The 26,091-nt window shown below is 37.7% G+C and overlaps 3 protein-coding genes and 1 long non-coding RNA gene across 5 annotated transcripts; 1 reads left to right on the plus strand and 3 right to left on the minus strand.

Moving 5' to 3' along the window:
* Positions 1 to 2,870: 2,870 nt before the first annotated feature.
* Positions 2,871 to 3,868, minus strand: LOC122665296. The gene is made up of 2 exons (XR_006333465.1): positions 3,823 to 3,868; positions 2,871 to 2,970 (listed from the first exon to the last, which is right to left on the minus strand). It is a non-coding gene; the product is annotated as an uncharacterized LOC122665296 (long non-coding RNA).
* Positions 3,869 to 6,801: 2,933 nt separating this feature from the next.
* On the minus strand, positions 6,802 to 13,813 carry LOC122663820 (thioredoxin-like protein YLS8). The gene is made up of 2 exons (XM_043859469.1): positions 13,609 to 13,813; positions 6,802 to 7,195 (listed from the first exon to the last, which is right to left on the minus strand). The coding sequence occupies exons 1-2, from the start codon at positions 13,726 to 13,728 to the stop codon at positions 6,887 to 6,889; spliced, it is 429 nt and encodes a 142-aa protein (XP_043715404.1). The 5' UTR covers positions 13,729 to 13,813; the 3' UTR covers positions 6,802 to 6,886.
* Positions 13,814 to 14,085: 272 nt separating this feature from the next.
* On the plus strand, positions 14,086 to 14,846 carry LOC122663772 (nicotinamidase 2-like). The gene has a single exon (XM_043859417.1). The coding sequence runs from the start codon at positions 14,132 to 14,134 to the stop codon at positions 14,717 to 14,719; it is 588 nt and encodes a 195-aa protein (XP_043715352.1). The 5' UTR covers positions 14,086 to 14,131; the 3' UTR covers positions 14,720 to 14,846.
* A 2,482-nt stretch (positions 14,847 to 17,328) lies between these two features.
* On the minus strand, positions 17,329 to 24,493 carry LOC122663965 (serine carboxypeptidase-like 34). Of its 2 annotated transcripts, XM_043859635.1 has the most exons (10): positions 24,175 to 24,493; positions 22,105 to 22,212; positions 21,609 to 21,704; positions 21,409 to 21,501; positions 21,194 to 21,282; positions 20,624 to 20,911; positions 20,210 to 20,346; positions 19,170 to 19,262; positions 18,908 to 19,016; positions 17,329 to 17,717 (listed from the first exon to the last, which is right to left on the minus strand). In XM_043859635.1, the coding sequence occupies exons 1-10, from the start codon at positions 24,458 to 24,460 to the stop codon at positions 17,568 to 17,570; spliced, it is 1,449 nt and encodes a 482-aa protein (XP_043715570.1). In that variant the 5' UTR covers positions 24,461 to 24,493; the 3' UTR covers positions 17,329 to 17,567. The 2 variants fall into 2 exon arrangements, with proteins under 2 accessions (XP_043715570.1, XP_043715571.1); XM_043859636.1 differs by lacking the exon at positions 20,624 to 20,911.
* Between the last annotated feature and the right edge of the window lie 1,598 nt (positions 24,494 to 26,091).

Genomic DNA, 26,091 nt, shown 5'->3' on the forward strand with positions numbered 1-26,091 from the left:
AGAAAAGATCACCAAATAAAACAGACTTGGAAAGAGGATCATGACCCACCAACCCCGATCACCACGATGAATTAATTTAGGTCATAGCGAAATAAACATTGAAAGTAAAAGGATTGCAGATTTTAAAGTAAAGGTCTTTACCATAGCCGGAAAAAGAAGAAAATCAGCTAGAGAACAGAACCAAATTCAATGGGTCATTTTGGGTAGGAAACGATGAAATATAAGAGGGAACCTGATCAACAAAAATTGGCTTTCCTTCGTCACAAGCACTCGGACTAAGTTGCAGGCTGAGGTGGTCGACAGGTTATAGAATGTTAAAACCATAGTTTGAAATCTTGGTCGAAAGACTCGAGACCATAGAGATTTGGCGAAACATTTTGGTTTTGACAAAGGTTGGAATGAAACTAGGTGCGACTCAATAGGAATGCAGGGTTTTGACCAAAATTTTGGTTTCAACTCGATTCGGAACAAAACAGTGCATATAAAAGCACTGTTTCGATCGAAATGGGTCGAAATTTTCGACCCTTCGACTCATTTCATGAGTTTGAGTGGTTTCACTTGTCAGGAAGGAAAAAAAAAAAAAAAAAAAACCAAATTTGGGCAAATCACCTACATTCATTGGTGGAACAAAGTGTTGGGGACTACTACAACACATCTGCAGTGACGATTTGCCGCATTTGAGCAATATTTTGTGTAAGATTCAAACTTAGAGGTATACCCTTTTTCCCCAAAGGTTTAGAGCCTTCCTGGAACTCTATACAGTACTAACATAGAGTTGGACGAACGGTTTTGTAGGGGTGTTTTAACCTTGGTTGTACACTTGTACTTGACTACTTGTCACACTTGTACACATGGACTTTGTACCTGTAACACTTTGACATTGTGTAAAATCAAATGATTTTTCTTCATTCCTAATACATATTTTACTTGCAGCCAATGGATTTTGTGTGTTTTAATACTAAATTATGTGTAGAATAGGCTACATTTGAGAAAATATACAGCATGATACGGTGTACACTACCAACGTAGCGTATGAAACCAAACTACCATTTTGAGTGTGTTTTCTTTACAATCTATCTAAAGGTTTAAATATATGTTTAGAAATACTTAATTAGGGTTTTCCTGAAGTTCTGGATCAAAATATGACTTTAATGGCCAAACGAAATGGTCAACCAAAAAATATAGTGTTTCAATCGAATTTCGGTCGAAACACAATATACTTCGGAAACTGAAATCTCAAATCTTGATTAAAACAATACATACTATTAACAGTAGAAATCAATTAAGTAACAACTTTTCATGACCTAATACCAATAGTAAGACTATCCCATCAATCACCCTCCACCAGCATTTTTATGTTTTCAAAGTTCAAATCAACCACCCTCTCAATATATCCACACACCCAAAACACAAAACAGATGTTTCATCTCAGCCACCCTCAAGATTCCTTTTTTTTTTGGGGTGACAATTATTAAATGAAGGTGTAACAACAAAAAACAACTCAACTTGTTTTTTTTTTTTTTTTTTTTTTTGGGCGCATGGGAAACAAAAACAGAATGGCATTTGTTTTTATCATGTGAGTTCTCAAAAAGAATTTGGGCAACTGGGTTTTTGGGAATGAGGTCCTAATACCTCCAAGCTCAATCTTTGTTTCATTTGATGGAAAGCATTGTAAGATTCCCTTCATTTACTAGGAAGGACATGCTGTTTTTCTTATCTATTTTTTAATTACATGCTACTTCATTTGGAATGCTAGGAACCAATGTACTGCTTCTGAGTCACTTCCTAACCCTGTGCCTAATTGGAACATCAATAACTAGGTCTATGATTAAAACATAAAACATTCTCCATTTTCTTCAACATACTGCTCAACCTGTTTCTAACCCTTTGTCTCTAATTGAATACCATGAGCTTCTTAAAGATGGATCTTATATTATCATTTGTGATGGGAGTTATATTAAGGAAACAGGTGAAGCAGGATGGGCTTCAATTATTATTCATGACAAATATTTTGTCTGCCATTTCTATGGCTTTCGCTTCCATTCTTGAGGGCTTCAAAAAGCAAGAAAATTAAGGGCCAAAACCGTTAACATCTGGACTGACTGTCAAAACATGGTTGATTGGCGAGAATTGGTTTTGGGAGATTTTCACAGTTTTTTGGGACATTAAGTATGTAACTAAATTGTTTACTAAAGTTTCTGTATAAAAGCAGGATAGGGATCAAATAGCCTTAGCACAAAGGGTTAGATCATTAAAAAGAAAAAAAAATTATAAACAACAAAAAAACAAATATCCAATCTACCATTGATAGATAAGAAGCATCAAACTGGTGAAAACAGAGCACTGGAAAAGGAAAAAAAAAATTCAAAATCGAACAACGTCGACGGAGGTGTAATTAGAACCTCTGCAAAAAGAGTGTTAAGACGATGATGGAAGAAGGTGGTTTTGCCTTTATTTTTTACGCCGCAGTTGAAAGCTACTGGAGGCGGTAGGAAGTGATTGAATCATAAGCAAACGATTCACTGCTTGAAACCATGAATCTGGTGTGAATATGTTGAGAGATGAAGTTTCGGTTTCTGTTATAGTGGACTTCACCGCCTCCAGCAGCTTTCAACCGAGAGAGAGAGAGAGGTTCGTACCAGGTCTGAGTAGGGGTGTCAATGGGTCGGTTCGGTCCGGTTTTGGTTCAGGTTTTTCGGTTTTTGTGTGGCTTTTAGAGAAATCGAAACCAATCCAGTAAGAACTTTTCAGTTTCGGCTCGGTTTCAGTTTCGGTGCAGTTTGGTTTCGTTTCGGTTTATGATAACGGTTTGATATCGGTTTGGATTTGGTTCGGTACCGGTTTTTTAACTACTTACTTCAACTATTTTGCCAGTAAACCAAGAGCCACATGGGTCCAGTTTTGTTCTCAACAGCTCCACTATATTCCCTTCCCTGAACTTCATGACTCTAAATACCTTTAACCTTAACCCTGTTTAAGCCAGTGCAAATCAAAAAAAAAAGAACAACCATGTCATATTTTAATCCATTCAACTATTTACACAGAATTAAAAGTTGAAGTTCATGGCCCAATACAAGGATTCTATCAAAAAGTTGAAGTTCATGGCCCAATACAAGGATTCTATCTAACTATCTAAGACTAGTAATGCCACAGAAATTTTTGAAACCATTAGCACTTACTAAAAACTCTGTATCTTTCCTCTTCACCAATTACAATTGTAGAAGCTACTCTATTGAAAAGGGCTTAAAACAAATAGAGTTTGGTGCAAATTTCCCCATATGATTAGATAAACCAAAGCACAAACGAGACGAACAAACCTAAAGAAGTTACCAAATTCAAATTGAAAGATAAGAGAAAAACAAAAACGATCTCAAACACAGCAAACCTGCAAATTCAGAGCCATGAACCAAAACTACTCCTCACAAGATTCTACATCAGATTTAGAGTAACCCAAATATCAATTCCATATATTAAAAAAAAACGCTAGAAACTGAAACTAAAAAATTCAAAAAGCATCAGACTGCACAATAAAAGATTACTTACGGAGCTTGTAGCTCATTCTGGCAAAAATCCATGATCGATTATCTAAATTAGAATACTACTAAATCTTCAGAAAAAAAATTTAAAAAAATACATAAAATAAAACAGCTACAGAGAGAGATTTATGTGAAATTAAAGATACCCATTAACGATTCTAACTGAAAAAATTAAGGGGAACAAACAGATAGAATAATTCTAACAAAAAAAATCTGAAAAAAGGGACATATTTTGAGTGCCCAGAGAAAAGGTTGAAAATCCATACAAAATTTTGATTGGACTGACCTGGATTGGATCGAAAGAAAGAGAGAGAGTGAAGTGAAGATTGAAACGAATTCAACAATGCTTGTTGTGTTAATTAAGTCATGACCACATCGTTACAGAGGAAGACTTGCAGTTGGATTTCCTGGAATAGCACTGAGACTGGAGAACCTTCAAACAAAAAGAGGAGATAGACACAGAGAGATGGTTTGGGGTTTCAGGTATGAGAGAGAGAGAGAACATAGGTCTGATCGGAGTTGCTGCCTCATGGAGTCTTGGGGAAGAAGAAGATTCGAAGGAAGAACGGTTGCCTGAGAGGCTGAGACCTGAGTGCCGCTGAGAGTCCAGAGTCGAGAGTTGAGTGAAAGAAGCACGGTTGCCTGTTAGGGTTTGTGACGGGTTGGGTTGGTTCGGTTCGGTTCCGGTACGGGCCTATCGATCGGGTTCCCCGGTGCACCGTCGATTTGGCCCGAACCGAATCAAAACCGAATGAACACTAGACCCTCAAACCGAAGCCGATCCAATAAGAGATCGATCCGATGTGGTTCAGTCTCTTTCAGGTTGGATCGGTCCAGTTTAACCGGTTCGGTTTAAGTATTGACAACCCTAGGTCTGAGAGACGCTCTTCGCTGCTCGCGGGGAGAAGCTCTCTAGTTTTCGCAAGAAAGCTTGAAAGTGGAGAGTGATGAATAGAGGTCCACCGAAAGGGTGAAGGTGTTTTATCTGAACGCAAGTAGCACGTTCCCAATGTTCCTTGATTCCTAATTCTTGGCTAGGTTTTGAACTTTTGGATCAGCTCAGTTCAATCTGCGGCAGCAAGAAACCGAACTTTATTCCCAAATTAATTCCGGAGAGCAAGAATTAACGAAATCAATAATTGGGAGTGCACTTATGTAACCCTAGCAGTGGTGTCAATCAGTACGGTATCTGGTATTTGGTATGGTATTGGTATGATACATTAAACATATATTTCATATTGATATTGTATCGAATACCCATCAGTGTAAGTATCTCATATTGATACCATATCTTAATACAGATATTTAGTATGATATGGTGCATTTTTATTGTTTTGTCTATACCGATACCATATCGAATACTGACTCGATACAAATATCTCATATCGATACCATATTAAATTTATTCAGTTTGATAAAGATAAACCGGTACGATCTTGGTATCAATATATGGTGGTACACATTGACACTCTAGGGGCTAGGGTGTCAATCTGTTCGATTTTCGATTTTTTATTTTATTTGTTCCAAAGAAGCACCAAATCGATCCTGTTGGTTTTGGTTCGATTTTAATTGGCTCTTTATCACTCCATATTTGGTTTTGATTTGGTTTGGATTTAATTAGGCCCTACTTTTGGGTAAATTTTTTACATTTAAAAAAAAACACAAACCTTGATTCCTAAAGCTATAATCCACCAAACTTATTCCAAAAATTAAATAATATAATTTATAATCTACATTAATTAAAATTTAAAACATTAAAAAGGAATTTAATTTATTCTGTTAAAAAATGGGTAATTAAATTCGTTTTTATTTTGAACCGATGATTTTAATCTTGAAAGTGAAATCGAACCAAATCAAAAAAATATTCTATTTTGAAACCAAAATTGAACCGTCTTTTGTTATATTAAGTATGGTTTGATTTTAAACAGTCAATTTCAATTTCAATTTTTTATTTTGGTTATAAATTGACACCAGACTTGGAGTTTTGGTAATATAAGTATGTTCCCATAAAAAATAAATGTATTAATGGGAGCAGAAACAGTAAAACTCGGTCAGCTTGGTAGACTAAGGAGAAAACATTGAGGTAGAAGAGACTCGGACCAAGTTCGGTCATTTTTTTAACTCCAGAAATCCGTTCTTTTAACTACTCTCCCCTCCCCCCCCCCCCCCCCACAAAAAAAAAAAATGAAGTCCCCAATCCGTGCAGCTTATGTGTTCAACCCAATTTTCCAAGTGATATTCCTGTTTCTTCTTTTTTTTTTCTCTTTTTTCTTTGCCACAGGTAAAACTGTAATTTGAATGCTCTCTAATCAAAATCATCAAATAGTTTATGTCATAGATTTAGTCGATGCTCAGCAACAGAACTGGCCAAACTTTCACCCATTCTTCCTGATCGGTTTTTCCCAAATAAGTGGTTTAGTAGATACTCTTAAAAAGTCTTTTGTTAAAGGAACAAAAGTGAAATCATGCTCCGTTTTGTTGCAAGGGAAATTAAAAGATAAGAATATGAAATTTTCAAACCTTATATAAAAAAAATCCTTCTTATAATCTTTTTTTTTTTGGGTTGAAGCTCCCTATAATCTTTACCCCACATGATTATCTTACTAACTCTTAACTCCATATCATTCCACATTTGGTTAAAAAATTTCACTTTACTTTGCATCTGAATCACTTGGCGTATGAATCATAAATATATGTTAACGCAAGAAATCACTATTTGGACATGTAATGCCTGTACCAACGCAGGGCCAAAAAGAACGCACTCAGGAGCATTTGACTGAATGAGATTTTTTAATTCACTGGGGCTGAGCGGTAATTTTGCATGATACTGTATCTAGATGCAGGAACCACACAACCGATTAACGTTCTTTTTCCATATATGTAATATCAGGTTGCAATTCTTCATATAAGACGGATCTAAGTCCACATTTCTTGTACCCGAATCATATTCAAATGACCATAGACAAGAATTAATATTTCACATAGCACAGAATTGACAAATCCTCAAACATGGCCGAACCAGAGTCTCCAGACCATGGTTTTTAATTATCAATTAGTATGGGGCTCATGCCACACCATCACCTCTCCAAAACTTTCAAAATTCTGTCAGGATTGTCATATTAGCTGATCTCATCAAGATTGGTGGAGCAACAAGGCCACCTTGGGCCAGGACAGTTCGGCCACAACCACCATAAACTGAACAAGATGAAGTTATATGCTCATGTCTTCAGTGTTCCCATCCAGCAGTTCATGAATATTACAGTCAAGTTTCAAAGAGTATAAATTTCCTATAGTAGGTACATGGTGTCATACAGTCGGATTGGATAAACAATACAGGAATACCACATGGCTCAGTAACGGTATTTCGTGGAGTAGTCTTTGGGTGCAATCACCAGACCACGACCCTTTCGGGCTCCACGATAAACAGTCTCAACAATGTCAATGAACTCCTGCTTGTCTTTAAGAGCCCAGTTGATCTTGTTATTGTTTCCAGTACCAAGATCAATCATGATATGCTTGTTGCGGAAGAAAAACATGATTGTTGAGGGATCATAAAGCTCATACATAGTATTGAAGTCAGGCACTTCTGTAATGTCCACCAAGTAGATAACAGCAAAATTCTTTATTGTCTCAGCGACGGAAGCCAGCACCTCATCCATCTGAAACCCAACAGATCATTAAACTTATGTCAGCAGAACAAATGCCACTTGAAGGCCTCTGAGTAAGGATTATCAGGACATATAAATCAACAGTAAAAATGAAGCATATACAATCCAGGTTTTGATTCCAGTTCAAACTCGACATAGCAAAAACCTCCATCTGGGCAATGAAGATGACAATACCCAGGCACAAGAAGAAAGGAAAGAAATGCAATGCATAATATGCACACGACTGTTGAATAGATGAAAATGAGACTAGCATATAGGGGAACACTGCAGTTCTAATAACAGTACCCAGCCTTATACATCATTGAATAGTATGCCGCTTGAGTAGATTTCTTTTACTGCTCATTTTAACGGATCAAGATTGCAAATCAAACAATCATTTGTATGACATAAAACATACTTGATTATAGTAGTCCCAATGCTATCCAGTAAGAAAAGTGGAAGTAACACAAATCCTTAACAGAAGACCCAGCTGATTTTGGATGGTTGAGATCATCTCCAAGGAAGATTTTGGTATTCAAAATTTTCTAATTGGTACTTATCAATATGTGGGCCCAGAATGTGATGAACAGACACAAAAGATCACATTTCAATGTGCTACCCTATTGTATCACCTGTTACTTCCTGGACCACCTAATGCCTTTGCAAGATATAAACCTGAGAAGTTCTGGATGTGACCATCCAATCCCATAACAGATTACAAATCTGTTAAGTCATGCTTACTTCACAAATCAAACCAACATTAGAGTAACGTTAAGTATATTATGAATGATTGGATATAATGCAAAATGAGAAACTGTGCTCGAAAACCAGAGGATCAAAGTTGAACATATATCTCAGAATAGATTCACTTCAAACAGGTGATAAGGCAAGGATCATCCATGTGTAAAAACACACTACTTGAGTGAAGGTACTAAATATTGGCTAGAATGACTAATGAAAAGAACTTTTTTTGGGAGGACAAGCATGACACTGGTTGTGTTTATGGTGAAGAAGTAATATAAAATATATACCAGTGAACTTGCAGTAGATATACTTCCCTTAAGTATGACCATTGGTAGCTTAGTAGGTATGCAGAAAATCCAAATTCCAAACCCACACAGTAGAATTAGCACCCAGTCAATTTCTCAGTGATGTTTCTACAAAATGTTGCAGTTTTGATAAAGAGAACAATTCTTACTGTCAAAAATAAAACATGAAATTTCACAAGGCATTCAACTTCATTATTTTCTTCCCAGGCTGGGTTCCCAACTTAGACAGTCCACCATTCTCCAGAAATGTTATTAATACCCAGTTACATTAGTAACTTGAACTGGGTCCATGGGTCCATTTCCAATAAAAATTATAACATTAATTTTAAATCAACAATAATTGAACAGTTTGGATACTAAATCAAGCTGGTGGACTAGGAAGATATCAAGACTCTAGACAGAAGCTGTCCTGAAATCATCAGACACTGGGAATACAGAATTAAAGGTTCAAATTCAACCATCAGACACCTGGTTTTAACCAGTTGGCTATTGAAATCCTCCTCAATGTGTGGCAATCCTAATGCATATGTTTCTGGCATTGGCAAAGAAGAGGCTGTTAGGGCAACTGTAGTGGTAACCACCATGCTCTAGTCGGAAGGAGAGAGCCCAACAAAGGTTTTGCACTACGGAGGCAAAATTGGTTGAAGAACATGGCATTCTGAACTCTAAAGATGGATAAAACTCAATTTTTTAGTATCAATTGAAGAAAAGGGACTACCTGGGTAGTAGATCATTAGCAACAATAGTCGGACTTTGATTACTATATAGACTTATAGTCTACTTTACTGGGGAAATACCCAGTCCTTCAAGTGATGAATTGTAACAGACATGAGTAACGAAATATCTTTCTACAATCTTTGAAGAAATATATCATCTGATGGTGCATAAAATTTGTTGTTAAAGTAGTGAAACCACAGAAAGAAAAGAAACGCCATTGCAAAAAGCAAATAATTCCAATACCATGCCAGCTATCTTCCCATGAATGTATGTCCTCTCCCCCCCCCCCTCCCCCCTCTAACTCTTGCTGGCCAACTCTCAATTCATGAATCAGTTCTACAGAAATAAGGTGATTCCCTGCACTGATTTAGTGAGTTCTAGAGGCATGTGAGGGTCCATTTTAGGGGAATGAGTACAGAATGTAAAAATCCATATAATTATTGCTTTTTTTATTCCCTAAATGAAGCTCTGGTTTGTTTACACATGCACTTTCTTCTCCTGGTTCATCCAGTTATGAGGACATGATAATGTAATACCTCTTTCGTTACTTGCAAAACTGGAGTTGAACAGATTATAGACAAACAGAGAGGAGCAAAGGAAGGAAAGGAAGAGGAAAAATGACGCAGCACAACCTAAGGTTTTGGATTTCCAAGGCTGAGCCACAAGGAAAGGTGGTGGAAAAAGAGATGACACTATTCAGGCTTTACAGAAATAGAAGAGCACAGGGATAAAATAAAAAATAAGATACTGTTTTGGGACTGTGTGTAGACACCCAATTTTGTCACTCAGGGATGCAAGGAACGATGATGATACATTGTTTTGGAATGGTATGTGGGGCCTAATTTTGACTGGAGAACCTCCCCGGACCTTGAACCTAACAAATTGGAACCCCTCCCCCGAAGAGATCTCGGGAAACTGCTCTAAAATGACCAAATTGCCCTTGGCAGGGTTTGACCGAATAAACAACCTTAGAATTGACCCAAACTTTAAAATTAGGTTTTTTTTACTCAGTTCTAAAAGATGGAATGAAAACGGCGTGTTTAACTCATTATTTTATATGAATTACTTTTGGACGGGCCCACCAACCAAAAGCATTTTCGAAAATATTTTCGACCAAACCAGCACCCGATTCTTGTTCCATTGGTTAGTACTCGAAGAAATCTTTCCAACAAAGCTTGATTTGTAATTTTCGACCCACAGTTCAAAAGATATGAATTTTCAAAGTTTCTAGGGGTTTTGCAAAAATCAGAAAAGCGGATATAACTGGTTGAACTCCAGACTAATCCTGCTGAACCACCTTGGCTGGACCAAGGAGCAACCTTAGACCACTTTTGGAGGAGTCCTGGGCAAACCCTACAGCAGCCTAGGCGGCTCTTTAAGCAGCTCCACTTGGACCCTCCAACTCCCCTGCAGGAGCTGCCCAACCTGGAGGCCAAACCGCCAGATGCCTTGCGGAAGCCATCCAATGATGCTCCCTTGCTGCCCACAACTTGCCTAGATCTCCCTTGATTGGGTACGTATCCTCCTTCCTTTTAGGGAGCTTCCATCTATGGCTTGGGCCAATCTAGTCCCTTGATTACCTAACCGAAATATCCTAGGGTTGTAGTGATTCCCTACCATAATCTTACCATTGAAGTGAAGGGGGCCTCAACACTATAAATAAGGTCTCACCTCCTATTCTAAAGACACCAAAAAGAAGCCAAGAAAGCCTAGAGAAACTAGAGCAAGCAACACAAAGGGAGGGAGAAGTGAGTAGCAAGAGTGGGAGAAGTCTCTATCCACTTGACTACTCTCCTCCTCCAAGTCTGACTCCAAGTGTTTGACACTTTCCAGGCATCCCCCAACCTCAACCACCCTTTCAATTCCTGCAACTCTACTTATGTTCCAGTTACTCACTATAATTTAGTTTCGAAGGTATGATGGCACTGTCCTCAGTAGGCAATGTAAGGCCGAGTCATAAGTGACCTAACCCCAGGTAGGAACTCTTGTGCAAACAAATCAGAACATTTAACACCCAATTCCGGCAACAACACATAAAAGAATCACCCAACAGTAGGTGAACAGTGACGTATTTAAACCAGGTAGGATTTGTTATGCAAACGAGGGGGGCCTTGGTGCAACGGTAAAAGTTGCTCCATTGTGACCAAGTGGTCACAGGTTCAAGTCTGGAAACAGACTCTCTGCGAAAGCAGAGGTAGAGCTGCATACGTTATGACCCTCCCCAGAACCCGCAGTGGCGGGAGCCTCGTGCACTGGGTACACCCTTTTTAGGATTTGTCATGCAAACAAATCAGAACACGTAACACCCAATTCCGGCAACAACACAAATCAGAATACGTAAAACCCCAGGGAGGATCTCTTATGCAAACAAATCAGAACACATAACACCCAATTCTGGAGACAACACATAAAATAATCACACAACAGTAGGTGAACAGTGAGGTCTTTAAACCCTTACAACCTCCAGTTATACCCAACAGTACCTTATGAAGAGGTCTAATCACAACAGGTGAGAAAATGGTACAAGGTAAAGACTATCAGCTGGGCTGTTTTAGGCTGAAACACAGAAAAGATCAACTAAACTCAGAAATAGAAACTAGGCTGATCTGATGGGCTTCATATTTCAGTCGAATTCAGGGTAGTTACAGTGATTCAACACCTCAAAATTATACCCAATTCTAATGCCCAGATGCTGAGAAACCAAGGTGTCTCAGAAATAGAAACTAAGGATCAGACTTAGCCAATTCTGAACTTACCCTTGTTATGAGTTTCCTGTGACTTAGGAATTAGGTAAACAGAGAGTTCTAACTTGATAAGTTTCCTGTTATGGATGGGTTACTTGCCAAATCCTCTCACCTTAGATCCCTCGCCACATCTATAAATATTGTCTTGATCCTCCCATTAACTAACACATTATGTGTGAACTGGAAGAAGTTCTCCACCCACACAGAAGGTGTGACAAGAAAATGCACTATTCCATCAATAGGTTGCAGGTCAGAGGACCAAGGGAGAGAAGCTAGGTTAGACAAACTTGAATGGATTTGTCTTGTGGTTTGGCATTGCTCCTATCACTCTGTTGCTATAGAAAAATGTAAGGATCTTGGACTTCTGCTGTTTGGTAGTATGAAATTTCTACACAGTAACTTTGACAGCAAACAAAAAGAACGGAAAGAGAAGAGATAAAAGAGAGAGACAGAAATTATGAGGGTTCCAACATATTTATTTATAGAAGGGGTTTAAATGTATGTATACTCTGGTGTAAAGAACAAATAAATTTCCTACACTCATAACTTGACCCTCACTTGAAGAAAAATAAACTTTTAAAAATAGATTCTCCAAAAACAACAAACAACAAACTCAACCTTAACTCAACTTAATGGGGTTGGCTACATGGATCCAAACAAAACAAAATAGGGCAAAATAGAGTTCTACCAAAAAAGGGAAAGAATAGATGGGAGAAGAGAGATGGGGAAAGAAATGAGAGATGCAAAAGGAAGAAAGACAAATGAAAGATGGGACATAAATAGAAAAATGAAAGATGAAAGATAGTAACAGGAAAGAGGCATAGCCCAGCACGTCAGGAGATTCTCAGCTATATGGGGTTTGGGACATGGATCCCTTGCCCTCCAATAGGCTCTGTCAGAGGTCATACTTGGTACAAGACCTAGAGTCTCCTATATAGTCTTTTTTATTCAACTTAGACTCATTAAAAAGTAGAAATTAAATTTGCTAAGAAAAATTTCCAAACAACTTATCCAACTAAACAAAAGAAAAAGGGAAAGGTATTCATGCACGGAAGATTCTCCCATCGACTCCATCATATAAGGGGGTGGTTGTGTTATGTCATTTCGGATGGGCATTTCTGCCCATCTGACTACACTGAATGCAGGCCGTGCACATGCACGACGACAGTGCATACAAACTTTGGCCAAAGAAAATAAAAACTAAACTTTCCAAAGACGGCCTTCCCAACTGGACCAAGATTTCCTTCACCACAGCCAATGGCCATCATTGCACTTGGATTGGACTCTGGGAACAGTGTATTTCAGACCTTCAACATACAAGGGGAGGGGGAGATAATTATAACCATGGATCCATGGGTGTTCTCTTCACCTATGACCTATGGTGAATGAAAACTTTCACCTTCCTAACTTAACAACTTATCCAACTAGGACCCACAAATTAATCTCCCAAAACAAAAGAAGAACTCTTACTCCCCCGTTAACAGTCTATATATGGAAGATTACTTCTATTAATCTTACAAAATAAAGAACCAAATTCAGAACGCGCCAATGAATGATTCTGCTTAAAAACCACCAATAAAAAGCAAAGAACACCGAACAAGCTATTTTCTCATTGACAGAAGCAGAGGATAACCAAAGTCCTCCCAATAAATGAGGTAACCAAGAGATTCAATTGAAATTAAGGGGGTTCAAGTATATCACAAATTCTTGACCTAGGGAACACCTATTAAGAATTTTCAGAAGGAAAATAATAAAAAAAAATTATGATATCAGCTAGGGTTTCATCATAACTAAAGGATGACGAACAAATTAGGACTTGACAAAACATCAAATCGGATCAATTAAAGCAAACAATTAAGATTCAGAGATATATTCAAACGAATTAAGAACAAAAGATAAAAGATAGCCATAGTACCTGCATGCAGGTTTCGTCCCAGTCATGGCCGAATCGAATGATGACGAGTCGTTCCTCCTCGGCGAGGATGGCCTGATCGACGGCCCAACCCGAGTGCAAGTGGGGTAGAAGATACGACATCTCTTATCTCTCTCACCTCCGAAGAAGAAGCCCTAAAATCACAAACTTGGAAGCAGGAGCAGACGAACAAGAAAGAAGAAGAAGAAGAAGCAGAAGACGCTGCTGCTAATCACTCCAGTAGTGCTCCTGCCTTTATTCTCTGATTTTTTTTTAAAAAAAATTTTTGGTAAAATTATATGATTGGATAATAGGAAACGGCCATAGAGAAAATCGGATGAAGCATCTGGAGGGGTCCACTGGCGTTTTTCCTTTTGTCTTGTAAATTCTTATACGTTGAGGGGTAAATCTGTAATTAAAATATAGATTTCACTTCTCTTGGCACGGATTTTCCTTTTGTCTTCTTCGTCATTGTTCTTCCTTTCCTCCTCTTGGTTCCACACCCGACCTTCACCTGCAGGCAACGATGGCGGACTCGTACGAGAAATTCGAGACCAGGAAGAGAAATCCAGATCCAAAAACCGCAGTTCTACTAGTAATCGACATGCAGAACTACTTCGCATCAATGGCGAAACCAATCCTCCCAGCAATCAATACCACAATCGATCTCTGCCGAAACCTCTCGATCCCAATAATCTTCACGCGCCACAACCACAAGTCCCCTTCCGACGACGGAATGCTTGGAGAATGGTGGAACAATGATCTGGTCATGGACGGAACACCCGAGGCAGAGCTGATGCCGGAGCTCAACCGTAAAAGCGACGATAAAATTCTTGAAAAGAACACCTACAGTGGCTTCAGAGGGACTGGATTGGAGGAGTATTTGGTGGAAAGAGGGATAAAGGAGGTTATAATTACAGGGGTTATGACGAATTTGTGCTGTGAAACGACGGCGAGGGAGGCGTACGTGAGAGGATTTAGGGTTTTCTTTTCGACGGATGCGACGGCGACTTCGGCAAGGGAGTTGCATGTGGCTACGATCAAGAATATGGCTTATGGGTTTGCTTATTTGGTTGACTGTAAGAGGCTTAATGAGGGTTTCTCTAAGAACTGATGAGTGATTGAGGTAAATAAAGCCTTGGCGTGGCTCTTTGGGGGGTTTTGAGGGCTTGGACCAAGAGAGTTGCAGAGAGAGAGAGAGAGAGAGAGAGAGAGAGCACATCTGTGAACTGTAATCTGTGCTGTTGGTAAGGTGAAAGTGGTGTTTATACTTCATAATTACAAATTTCTCCGTTTTCTCAGTTTTTCAAACTGTTTGTCGTAGTAAACCCATCCTCTCTCTCTCTCTCTCTCTCTCCTCTGTCTCTTGCCTGTACCTTGCCATGTCTGCCCCTTTTCTGTTAATTTATTTCAAGTTTCTGTTTCGAAACCAAAGGTTGCAGATCAATCCGACGTCTGAAATTCTGGTGGGTATCCTTGTCACCCGACCCATTAATAACACCCTTACTCAGGAAGAGGTCGATAATGAAGAGACTTTTTCACCAGTAGTGATGGTAAATCCATTAAGATTTTCTTTCCAATCGTCACACACTGTACTTCGAGATCTGATAAATGGATATGCAAACGACATTTCTTAATGGATATTTTGATGAAAATCTACATACGTCCGTAAAAAGGATTCTCTTTTGTTATAGTAGAACGTAAAATATGTAAATTGCTAAGATCATCTATGGTCTCAAGCAAGCTTCTAGAAATTGAACATCTGTTTTAATCAATTGATCAAATCAATTGGGTTTGAGTAAAACATTGATGATTCACATGTATACAAGAAATTCATTGGGAGTATTGTATACTTTTTAGTCTTATATATAGATGATATATATTGCTCATTGAGAATGATGCGAGTATGCTATCATCTGTAAAAGTTTGGTTGTCAACAATTTTCTGTCAACAATTTTCTCAATGAAAGATCTTAGTATAACTACATCATTGTCATAAAACTTGTGGGAGATCGCAAAAAAGGATGTTAAGTTTATTATAATCCACTTATATAGATAATTTTGGCTAGGTTTAGTATGGAAAATTTTAATAGAGAAAATGTTGTTTTCAGACGTGTAATTATTCTCTCAAAGTCATAATGTCTTCATACTTTTGAGGATATTGAGGCTATGAAAAGAGTTATCTATGCTTCAATAATAGGGAGCCTCATGTACGCTATTCTTTGTACAAGGTCATACATTTGCTATGCAGTAGGGGTAATGAACCGATATCAGTTTAATCCTAGACAAGACATTGGACTACAATTAAGAATATCCTCAGGTATTTGAGGAGGATCAATGATTTTTTTCTTGTACACGATTTAGATCAGTTATCAATCATAGGTTACACAGACTAAGATTTTTAAGATCCACAATTGACATGGTCATTATGTTAGGTGGCAAAATGATTATTTGGTATAGTGCCAAACAGAAGTCAATAACTGACTCCGTGTTAGAGAGATTATACCACAGGTGATGTATCCGTCACAAAGATCGACTTTGCAGACAATTTTCTGGTCCCACGATAAAGGGTTTGTCACTTTTATATTTTGAGAAACATGTTGAGAACATGAGTGTGAAATATATGGGATATTAATTTTGATGTACAAGTGGGAGATTGTTAAATTTATGTCCATCAAACTTGAAATTTTAATTAAATATAATATGCATGACAATTAATGGGCTTATGTTGTCCTTAGGTTTTCACCTAAAGCATACTCGACTAGGGATAAAATCGGATATCTTGTTCATATGGTCGTCACATCATATATTCTTTAGAATGTTGATTCTAAAACATATGTGTGAGTGCACATACAGTGTGTGCATTGTATAGGATCACACGAGAATCTTGCATGTGTCATTGCCATTTGATAAGTAACAAAATTCCTATTTATAAAATCTGATTGGTCCTTTGACATGAGAGGTCCTTGTCGTTGTGGTTACACATCGTGGATTTTGGCACACCCATGGTTGATTTCATCTGGACTATAAATTGGTGTATTGGATTTACGATTTCTAATCATGAACTAAAGAGCCTCTCAACACGAAACCCACTACCCTTATGGGGAATATCAAGGAGAGAGAATTTCTATGTACAATTATATAGAAATATGAATCTAGTAATATTTTTATATTATTGTATTAAATATTTAATAAAATGTATTTGTCCAATCCTTGGCGTAGAATCTGCATGAATATACTCGATGAATTGAGGTTTGATAGTAATTATATTACATGCCCTATAGTCAATTATGTGATATTGTTTTAGCGAGGGACTGATCGATATGCAATTAATTGGATTAAAAATTAAAAACTATTTTTTATTTGGAGAGATAATGACAATAACTTACCCATTAATATCCCCATAATATTATTAATGAGATTAATTGTATTAGGTAAGATACCTAATGTGGTCCTTCCTCTTCTCACTTACTTTGTAGGAAACAAGGATACATGCATTGACAAGAGCGCTTGTCATCGTAGAGATTGAAGACACTTATCATTGAAAGAAATCACCATATGAACATTCTATTGGGTTATGAATCCCAATGATGTGCCGCCAACTTGGAAACCCGCCTTAGGTAGGTAACTAAAGTTATTAAAAATAAAATAAAAAAAGAGCAAAGAGGCAAATCAGATACTAAATTATAGTGCAACACAAATAGAGTTGCAAAACTATAATAAGTTGAATCTGGTAAAATTAGATTTTCCATGATCATTCATGAAATCTATCAATAATGGATTAAAATGTTACATTTTTCCAACAAATAAACACCTTTCCCTACATACATACACTTCTAATTCCTTGGAATTTCAATGGAAAAATTACTATGAAAAATGGAAATCTATTTTTGTGATATAAATGGCTTTATTTCAAATGAAAATAAAAGAAAATGAAGTAAATGGAAATTGAGAGTGATTAGGCTAAAATGGCTTGGATGGAAGCTTCTCATTGGCCAAAAAGTGTGTAATCAGCTGAAGTGCTTTCTTAGGTTTAAAGGTTGGAACTTGATGACCAGCGCCTCTTACGGTGACAAATGTCAGCCCATCATAAATAATAGTCCAGCCACCAACCTATGTTAGAAAATAAGTAAAAAATTAAAATAAATTAAATCATGAGGAATGAATTAAAAAAAAAAAAAAATGCCAACATGGAATGGAGTTAAAAAGGAAAACAAACTTAACAATTACTAGGTGAGACCATATGATTAAGAATCTTCATCCAATTTTCTGGTCAAATTTCATTGTCCCTCTTCATAATCAGGAAACGGTTTAGTTTCAGAATTTTACTTAAGGGAGAGGGATAGGAACACCGCCTGCATGCAATAAGTTAACAAGCAGCACCAATAGGGGTGTGGGACGGGGTATCATATAGGAAAAGCAGGAGAGTCACTTGATATGCAGGTAGTGTGCTCAGTCTTTTCCCTATATTTAATTAAGGACCTAGTTTTCCTTCAACCATAATCAAATCCCTTGAGTGAGCCCTTCGAATGGCTTTGAAAAGATATCGCACAACAATGAGGGCAATTTCGACCATTCATAAATAAGGGGCAAACTCTCACTGTCATTAATGGGTGTACTTTTCCCTTCATGTGGCATGGAGGAAAACATTTCCTTTAATTTAAGGGAAGCAATTTTCTGTCCAGGAGTGTGGCCTACGCTAGCATTCCCATGTGTCTATCTCTCTCCTCCTCAAAACAAGGGGTAGAGGTGTCTTTTTCACATAGGGAGGAGAGAGATAGATTCATGGACAGAGTTAATTTTCCGAGGACAATTTGGTGACGATGACAATCTATCACCAATTATCATAAAAATTATCTCTTGATCACCGAAGAAAAAAGAACGCTACTCGGGTGTGTGCAGTGCGTTGTCCCTACACCTAGACATAGGGGTGTGGAAAATGACCGTCGCACCCTTGAAAAGTCCTCTCCTTTTTTTCTTTTCGAATTACCAAATTTATCGCTTCCCATTTTTTCATTCCTTCCTTTTTATCTTTAATCTTTCCATAAAGAGTGATTTAAGGGAATACCAGGGTTATATACTTACATGTACAAGAAAAAGAAAAAAATATGGAAAAAAAAATTTAGGGAAGCAGTTTTCTGTACGGGAGTGTGGCCTACGCCAACACTCCCATGTGTCTATCTCTCTCCTCCTTAAATCAAGGGGGCAAAGGTGTCTTTTCATAGAGGAGAGAGATAGAATCATGGGAGTGCTGGCATAGACCACACTCCTAGACAGAGATCTTTTTCCCAAAAATTTATTACCTGTTCATGGTTTGTATACCAAGGAGTCCAATCCTCCGAGATTTTCAACCCAAGCTTATTCAATGTGTATCTGGTTGCGGTTACTGGGATTCTACCATCAGTATCTCCACTGCCAGAATAAATAAATTTAATTTTTAAATCAAATGAATTAATTATAGATAAATCATTAGTAACCCACAAATAAAATATTACATAAGGTATAGATAATCAATAATAATCCATCCCAGAAGAGAAAAAAAAAATTGTAATAAAGCTTAATTACCTGTAAACCCAAACACGGAGGCCTCCATCAATAAGTTTTTTGATGATTGGGAGTACGGAAGAAGGTGCATCACTCCAAAATGAGATGTTGTTACTGTTGATCAAAGATTAGTGTGAGTTGTCTTCCCTTCCCCCCACCCACCCATAAAAAAATCTAAGGAAAAAATTTCTCTATGGGGGAGTGTACCGTCTACGCTTAGACATAGAGGGGGTGAAATGACTGGCTTGTCCCTATGAAAGATGGAAATCCTACCCCCATTATGCCAAAACTCATGCTCTCATTGGCCCCCCGAGCGCAGGGGCCACACTCCCCCATAAAGAACGCCAACCCAAAAAATAATAATAATAATGAAGAAGGTACATTGTTATGCAATAATAGTTGGAAAACTAGGTATTGGTTTGGACGAGTCACCCGAGTCGAGTAAAAAAACACGAAACTTTGTCAGAGTCATGAAGACTTGCTCAAGTTTAAAAAATGATCAGACCACATCCAAGTCAGTCTGAGTTTTTATCGATGTTTTTTGTTTGAATCATGTGAAACTCACTGAGTCTCTTTTTTCATATATTATTCATAAACCATAAGTTTTGTCTACAACTAAAACAAAACCCTAAATTTTTTGTCTGTTCTCTGTAATATTAGCCCCTTTTTTTTCTTGTTACCTATGAAGCAACCATAGCCTCAGTCCCTCTTCACTTGAAGAAGGAGAAGAAGGAGAAGAAGGAAGATACTAAAAAAAAACATGACTCGCTTAACTCATCAGGTTTTGAAAAGGGCAACTCGAGTAAAAAACCCCTTTTTTTTTTTTGATAAAAGGTAAAAAAACCTAGTTTACCAATGGGCTCATGTTCTCTGTGCCGCAGCGCAAGCTGTGCCCAGACACATGGGCTTGCCACTCAGGGGGGCAGGGTGGTCATTGCGCCCACCCCCATGTGTCTGGGTGCACCCTGCGCCCCCGCACAGAGAACATTCTCCCATTAATTATGAATATGCATGGATTGGAAATAGGGTAAATTTATCCCAAGTTTGAGTCATATAACTACCTGCAATGAGTCCATGGATATGGAATATTTGTGACATTAGCATGGAGAGCTTCTTGGACATCTGGTCGATTGAAGTAAACCTCAGAGTAATCAGACACACATGGGTCATAACCAGCTGGTCTCCTATGCCACTTATCCTGTTAAAGATTTAATGTAAATTGAGCCACAGATTAACAAAATCTAAAAATATCTATTACCACTGCAACAAAAGAGAGAGGCCCAATACTGGCCCAGCCCAGTCCTACTATAAGTGGGTGGGCCTTCTGGGACTGGATATCAGGCTGAGATCTACATGGGGCGGGCCAAAACCCACACCCTGTAGATAACCCTTATATCCCGTGCTCGGCGTGGTCAACTGGCCGGGCCGGGAAATTTCTATCCATACATCACATTATCTTTAATGAAATAACTTACAAATTTTGAGAATAATTTTGGAGCAGCGCCTTCGATCGTTCGATGTGTTCTTGTAGTCACATTAGTGTCGACGCATGTTGGAGTGTATAAGCTATACATATCAATAATATTGTACACATCAAAGTATTCGTTAAGGGCATCGTTGCATTGATTCGTTACATTTTCGACACTGAAGTCACAATACTGCTTAATGTCATGATAAAGTCGATCAGAAATCACGGCATGGTCCCAAGCATAATCGATCATTCCGGTCTGGTCGGTATCATCATCCATCAATGCATTACCGATCTGTATAGTACAATTTAAAAGAGTTTAAATGTTAAATTATGGCTTATTTTTAATTGCAAATGAGATTATATTTTGTAATTCTAGAGATTATAATGACTTCTAAGAGCTAAAAACTCCAAGCATTATGGGCTGAATGGTTAAGATAGGCCCACAATTAAGCCCACAACTTTTGGAGCTTGGGGTCCTATTATCATGAGCTGTTTAATTAAATCACTAATCTCATTAAGTCATTTAATAAGTTTTTGTTCTTTATTTTTTTTTTTAACCAAAAGGAAAACTCACCATGAAACCCTTGAAATTTATGTATTCTTCCTTTGAAACATTTTTATTGGAATCAAAGATCACTTCAGCAAGCTCAGGAACATAGTGCCCTAAGAATTGTTTTAAAAAAAATAAAATTATTTACTCCAATTTTAAAATGTAAATAAACATACACAAAATACAGAGAAAGTGATTAATAAATATGGAAAATTCTTGTGTCTAGGGTAGTGTTATACCTGCATAGCTTTCACCAGAAATATAAAAATCATAAGACTTGTATTGTGGAAATCTTCCAAACCAGTTGACCAGAAATGTATAGGAATCCTTAGCTGATAATACATATTAATCACAGTATAAACATTACCAAACAAGACAAAAGCATGGAAATAAAAAAAAAAAATAAACAAATTTAAAAAAATTGTACAATGTTAATTACCAGTGATTGTATCCCCTAATTCAATGATGTCATTACTTGTATTTGTATAAGAAAACCCGACCCCGACCGGAGATTCCACAAATAATAAGTTGGCCACTGAGACAATGATCAATGTTAATTATAATGTTGCTTCTTGTTGCTTACGAATGATTAACAACAATTATTGTGATTAATAATTACTAAATAATTAATCAAACCCATATATCCTAAAATAGATACAGTTTGATCAGAAATGTCCATGTTGTGTGTCTATATGAAGAGAATCAATTCCAAATGAAATTGTTTATTCAAATGTTTAAATGAATTGGTCATGAAGATGAGGGTTCAGCTCATGATCACCAATAATATAGGAAGGTAGAGAGAACCAGGAGATATAGAAATGGGACAAGATGACAATTAGCTTGAAAAAAAAAAGGGAGGAGGTGGATATGGGACCAGATGGATATAGTATAAGTGGATATATAAGAAATGGAGGGTGGGTGTGAACAAGACTTACCTTGGTTCCATGAATAGTTGTTAAATCTGAGCTGTGGGGTTCCCTTTTGCATCAGGAATGGCCCAAGTTCCTCTGCTTCTCCATACCCAATAGAAGAACATCCTGGACCTGTAATTTAAGATTAGGAAAATTAAATCAATTTACTGAAATTTATCTCTTTCTAAGGGGTTCCACTCTATTTCAGGGTTTTTACTTGAAGGCAAGTAGCCCTTTCTTAGGGGTTAGAAGATTAAATAAATTTACTGAAATTTGATGATGACTTGATAAATATACCTTTTTTTTTAAGGGGCTCCACTCTGTTTCAGGGTCTTTGCTTGAAGGCAGGTAATCCTTTCTTAGGAGCTTCATTTTGGCACTAGGTTGCTCCTTCAGTGTGAGGGTTGGGACTAAGGATCAGTTTCCTAAGGGGCTCGATTCTGTTTCAGGGTCTCTGCCTAAAGGCAGGTAACCCTTTCCTAAATGCTTCACTTTGGCACTAGGTCGATCCTTTCATGTGAGGGTTGGGTTCGATGATCAGTTTCTTTGGTACTACCGATATAGACCTTGGGAGAACTCAAACCCATAAACCGACTCATAAAGTGAGAGAACCCAATACCATATCAACCCACACCAAATCCTTTTCGTAATTGATATGGAACTATGGAATATGAATTATCTTCTATAGCTTAAACATGAATCAATAAACATGTGGTGGTGTATGATTTAAGTAATAAAGCTGAGCTTTAGGTGAATTAGTTCCCTAAGTCTTCTCCTTTCATGGGATCTGTTTGGCATTGACCAAATCTTCTGAAGGATCCTAATAGGCTGGTATGTTTTAGAATGGAATATTCAAAGTTTATGATTTATTATTCTCAAGGAATTAAGCAGTGTTTGTTCACCCATGTTCAAGGCCAGGCTGTAGAAATCCTGTTTTTAAGGAACAGGAAGCCAGGAAGAAGACCCTTATAATGATGCATTATTATTCCAAACTAGGCTGTAAGTCCCATTAACAAAGGAGAATTCTTTGACTTCTTTTCATGCATTTGAGACCCATCAATTAATTTACATATCCAATCTCTTCTTAGCTATTAGCAACGCTCACACACCCCTCTACCACTCCTCGCCCCCCCCCCCCACAACAAAAAATTGATTCGCCAGACTCACCAGATTTTGAAAAAGCCGAATCATATCGAAAAACCAGATTTTCCAACTATATATCTAATAGGTTGGAAATTAGAGGACATTCTATAAATAGCACAGTATAAAACAAAAATTGGAAAGAGTTTGGTACAACGTCAGTTCAAAAATGAAATTGCACACCTCCTTACATATCACTGTTCATGTGAGAGGGTGAAATGTCACAAATGCCCCTCCTTTTGTCAATTCCCAAGAGGGTTCCCTTATTGGCCCAAAACTGCACTAGGGTAATGTAGAGAGGATTGGGCTCCTCTCCTTGGAGAGCATCACCTATTGAGTGCCCTATGAGGCATCCAACGGCTGGACTGTGCCGCACACATCCCGATGGCTGATTGAACACACGCCGATATGTCTGCGGCACAGCCCAACCGTCGAATGCTTCATTGGACACTCATTGGACGATGCCTTCCAAGAAAAGGAGCCGAATCCGTGTAGGAACCCTATCCCCTTTTTTTTTTCACATATTAAAACACAAAGAAAATAAATAAATCATATAAATGGGTTGGAGTTTAGAGAACATGGGTTGGAAACTGGAGAAATTTCTTCAATAGCCCATGACATAACAACTACCTTTAAATGATTTTTTAATTCATAATAACTACCAATCTTTAACTAATAAGAAATTAAACATTTATCAATGCCAATGGAGGTATATAAGGAGAATTAAAATAATCAAAATATTATCTTAATTAGACTAAAGACAGAACTGTAAAGCCATTATTAATAATGATAATATTAAAAAAAAATTTAATAATGAAGAGCAGAGTCAACAGACTAGGTGGAAACATCAAGAAAAGAAACTTAAACCTAAATTCCCAATTTTCCTGTGTAACATTTATAACCTAATTATTGAATCCAACTGAGAAGAAATCAGAAATGAGTTAAAATTAATACCTCCATTAAGCCATAAAAGGAGAGGTTTGTTCTCAGGATTATTTGTGGCTTCAAAGAACCAATAGAACAGTGCTCTTCCATGACTTTCATTCACAGTAATATACCCAGAATACTGTTTGAAGTTCACTAAAGGTTGTCCTGGAAGTCTCATCACTTGGTCTGCTTCTTGTTGAGCTAATATGTCTCTTTCAATTTGATTTGGTTGAGAACGAGCCATAGCAATGGAAGCAAGTGTGAAGAAGATGATAAGAAGAAACAGAGAATAATAAGTTGATGATGAAGCCATTGTTATCGATCTTGCTCTCCTCTCTCTCTCTCTCTCCTCCTCCTCCTTTGTGTGAGGTTCACTGTTTTCGTATGCTTATATAGAAAAAGTAGTTACGTTTGAGTCACTGCATGCGTTTCTTTTCTTGCTCTATGGAAATATATTAAAATTTTAGGAATAGAAAAATACGGGAAAAGGATATTCAACCAAAATAAATACAGGTGATTTATGGAAATTTATCCTATCAAGTGTGTTGGGCAGTCAATTTGGATCCTCTACTGCCGAGCTGCCCGGTAGGACCGTGCTGCCCAGACACGGTGCTGCGTGCAATATCTGCCTTATCCCTGCCCAAATGCCTTGCCCGAGTGGGGGTAAGGCGGTCTTTGCGTGCAACACCGTGTCTAGGCAGCACGGTCCTGCCAGGCAGCTCGGCAATAGAGGATCTAGATCCCTGGGCAGTGCACCGCATTTAAGAATTCAACCACCTATGTTTTTACGGATGGATTCTTAAATGTACTGCACTTGAGAGGATGAAAATCTGTAGCATATGCTCCCTTCTTCGATCTACAACTCCCGCTTCTATCCCCTGACCACCCTCCCTCGTTTGCAACAGAGTTAGGATAGGCAATTTGAAAATTTATAAATAAAGGGAAGTAGTTTTTTGTCTAGGAGTGTGGCCTATGCCAATCCATGTGTGTATCTCTCTCCTCTTCAAGACAAGGGGTCATTAGGTGTCTTTTCATATGGGGAGGAGAGAGATAGACTTATGGGAGTTCTGCCTTAAGCCACACTCTTGGACACAGTTCTTTTTCTCATAAATTTTAATGGTGGTAAAATAATACTGTTTCTAAAAATATATATTAGACTATTAGAGGCCATAATATTCAACCGTCACTAAGTATTATTGTTACACCCGTGCCCAAAAACCCGGGCTAATTTAAATTTTGGTTGTAAGTCTGAAACCCGAACCCTAACCCGAATTTGAGTATAGATCCGGAACCGGAAGTCGTGACATCGATTACATTATGGAACTTTGGTTGGGTGTTCGATCGGGTAGATGATGAAGAAAGAACCTTTACAACAATGTTTCATATACCAATAAAATGATGGATACCTCCCCTGTTTAGTTGCAAGACCCATCGACAGATGTACGGATCGTGGTAAGTTCCACTAACTGACAAGCATAAGCCGTGTTTGATATTTTAAACTTAAATATTATTTTTGGCGAGAGTGTATTAGAGAAAGTGAAGAAGATCCCCAAAGAAAAACCCTAGGATTTCATAAGCAAAAAAAAACCATAAATAAGGCATCGGAGGCAAGAAAGGATGCAAGCAGAGTCTTGGGTCCAGCCTTGAGTCCGGTCTGGACTGAACAATAGGGAACATCGGATTCACGCACGGATTCACTCCCAGTCTTGGATCCGGCCTTGTATCCGATGCGGGTTGGATATGAAATTTCAAGAATTCTGTGTAATATATTATTATATATTATTTAAATGGATTATATTACAATAATGTTACTAAAAACTAAGAAGTATTATCATATTAATTTAATATAAGTTACATACAATATAATAATATGGTATTTATATTTATATCTATACATATGTATATATGATTTATTTATTTATGTAGCACATGGGTTATATTGTA

Source organism: Telopea speciosissima, chromosome 6 (genome assembly GCF_018873765.1).
Source record: "Telopea speciosissima isolate NSW1024214 ecotype Mountain lineage chromosome 6, Tspe_v1, whole genome shotgun sequence".
In the NCBI taxonomy this organism is placed as follows: Eukaryota; Viridiplantae; Streptophyta; class Magnoliopsida; order Proteales; family Proteaceae; genus Telopea; species Telopea speciosissima.

Excerpts from the sequence above, each read along its gene's own strand:
- LOC122663965 (XM_043859635.1), bottom strand. The coding sequence starts at position 24,460 with ATGGCTTCATCATCAACTTATTATTCTCTGTTTCTTCTTATCATCTTC. Across the intron at positions 20,912-21,193 it reads TAAATTTCAAGGGTTTCATG|ATCGGTAATGCATTGATGGA; the intron begins GTGAGTTTTCCT and ends TGTACTATACAG. Across the intron at positions 19,263-20,209 it reads TATCCATGGACTCATTGCAG|TAACAACATCTCATTTTGGA; the intron begins GTAGTTATATGA and ends TTTGATCAACAG.
- LOC122663772 (XM_043859417.1), top strand. The coding sequence starts at position 14,132 with ATGGCGGACTCGTACGAGAAATTCGAGACCAGGAAGAGAAATCCAGAT.
- LOC122663820 (XM_043859469.1), bottom strand. The coding sequence starts at position 13,728 with ATGTCGTATCTTCTACCCCACTTGCACTCGGGTTGGGCCGTCGATCAG. Across the intron at positions 7,196-13,608 it reads GGGACGAAACCTGCATGCAG|ATGGATGAGGTGCTGGCTTC; the intron begins GTACTATGGCTA and ends GTTGGGTTTCAG.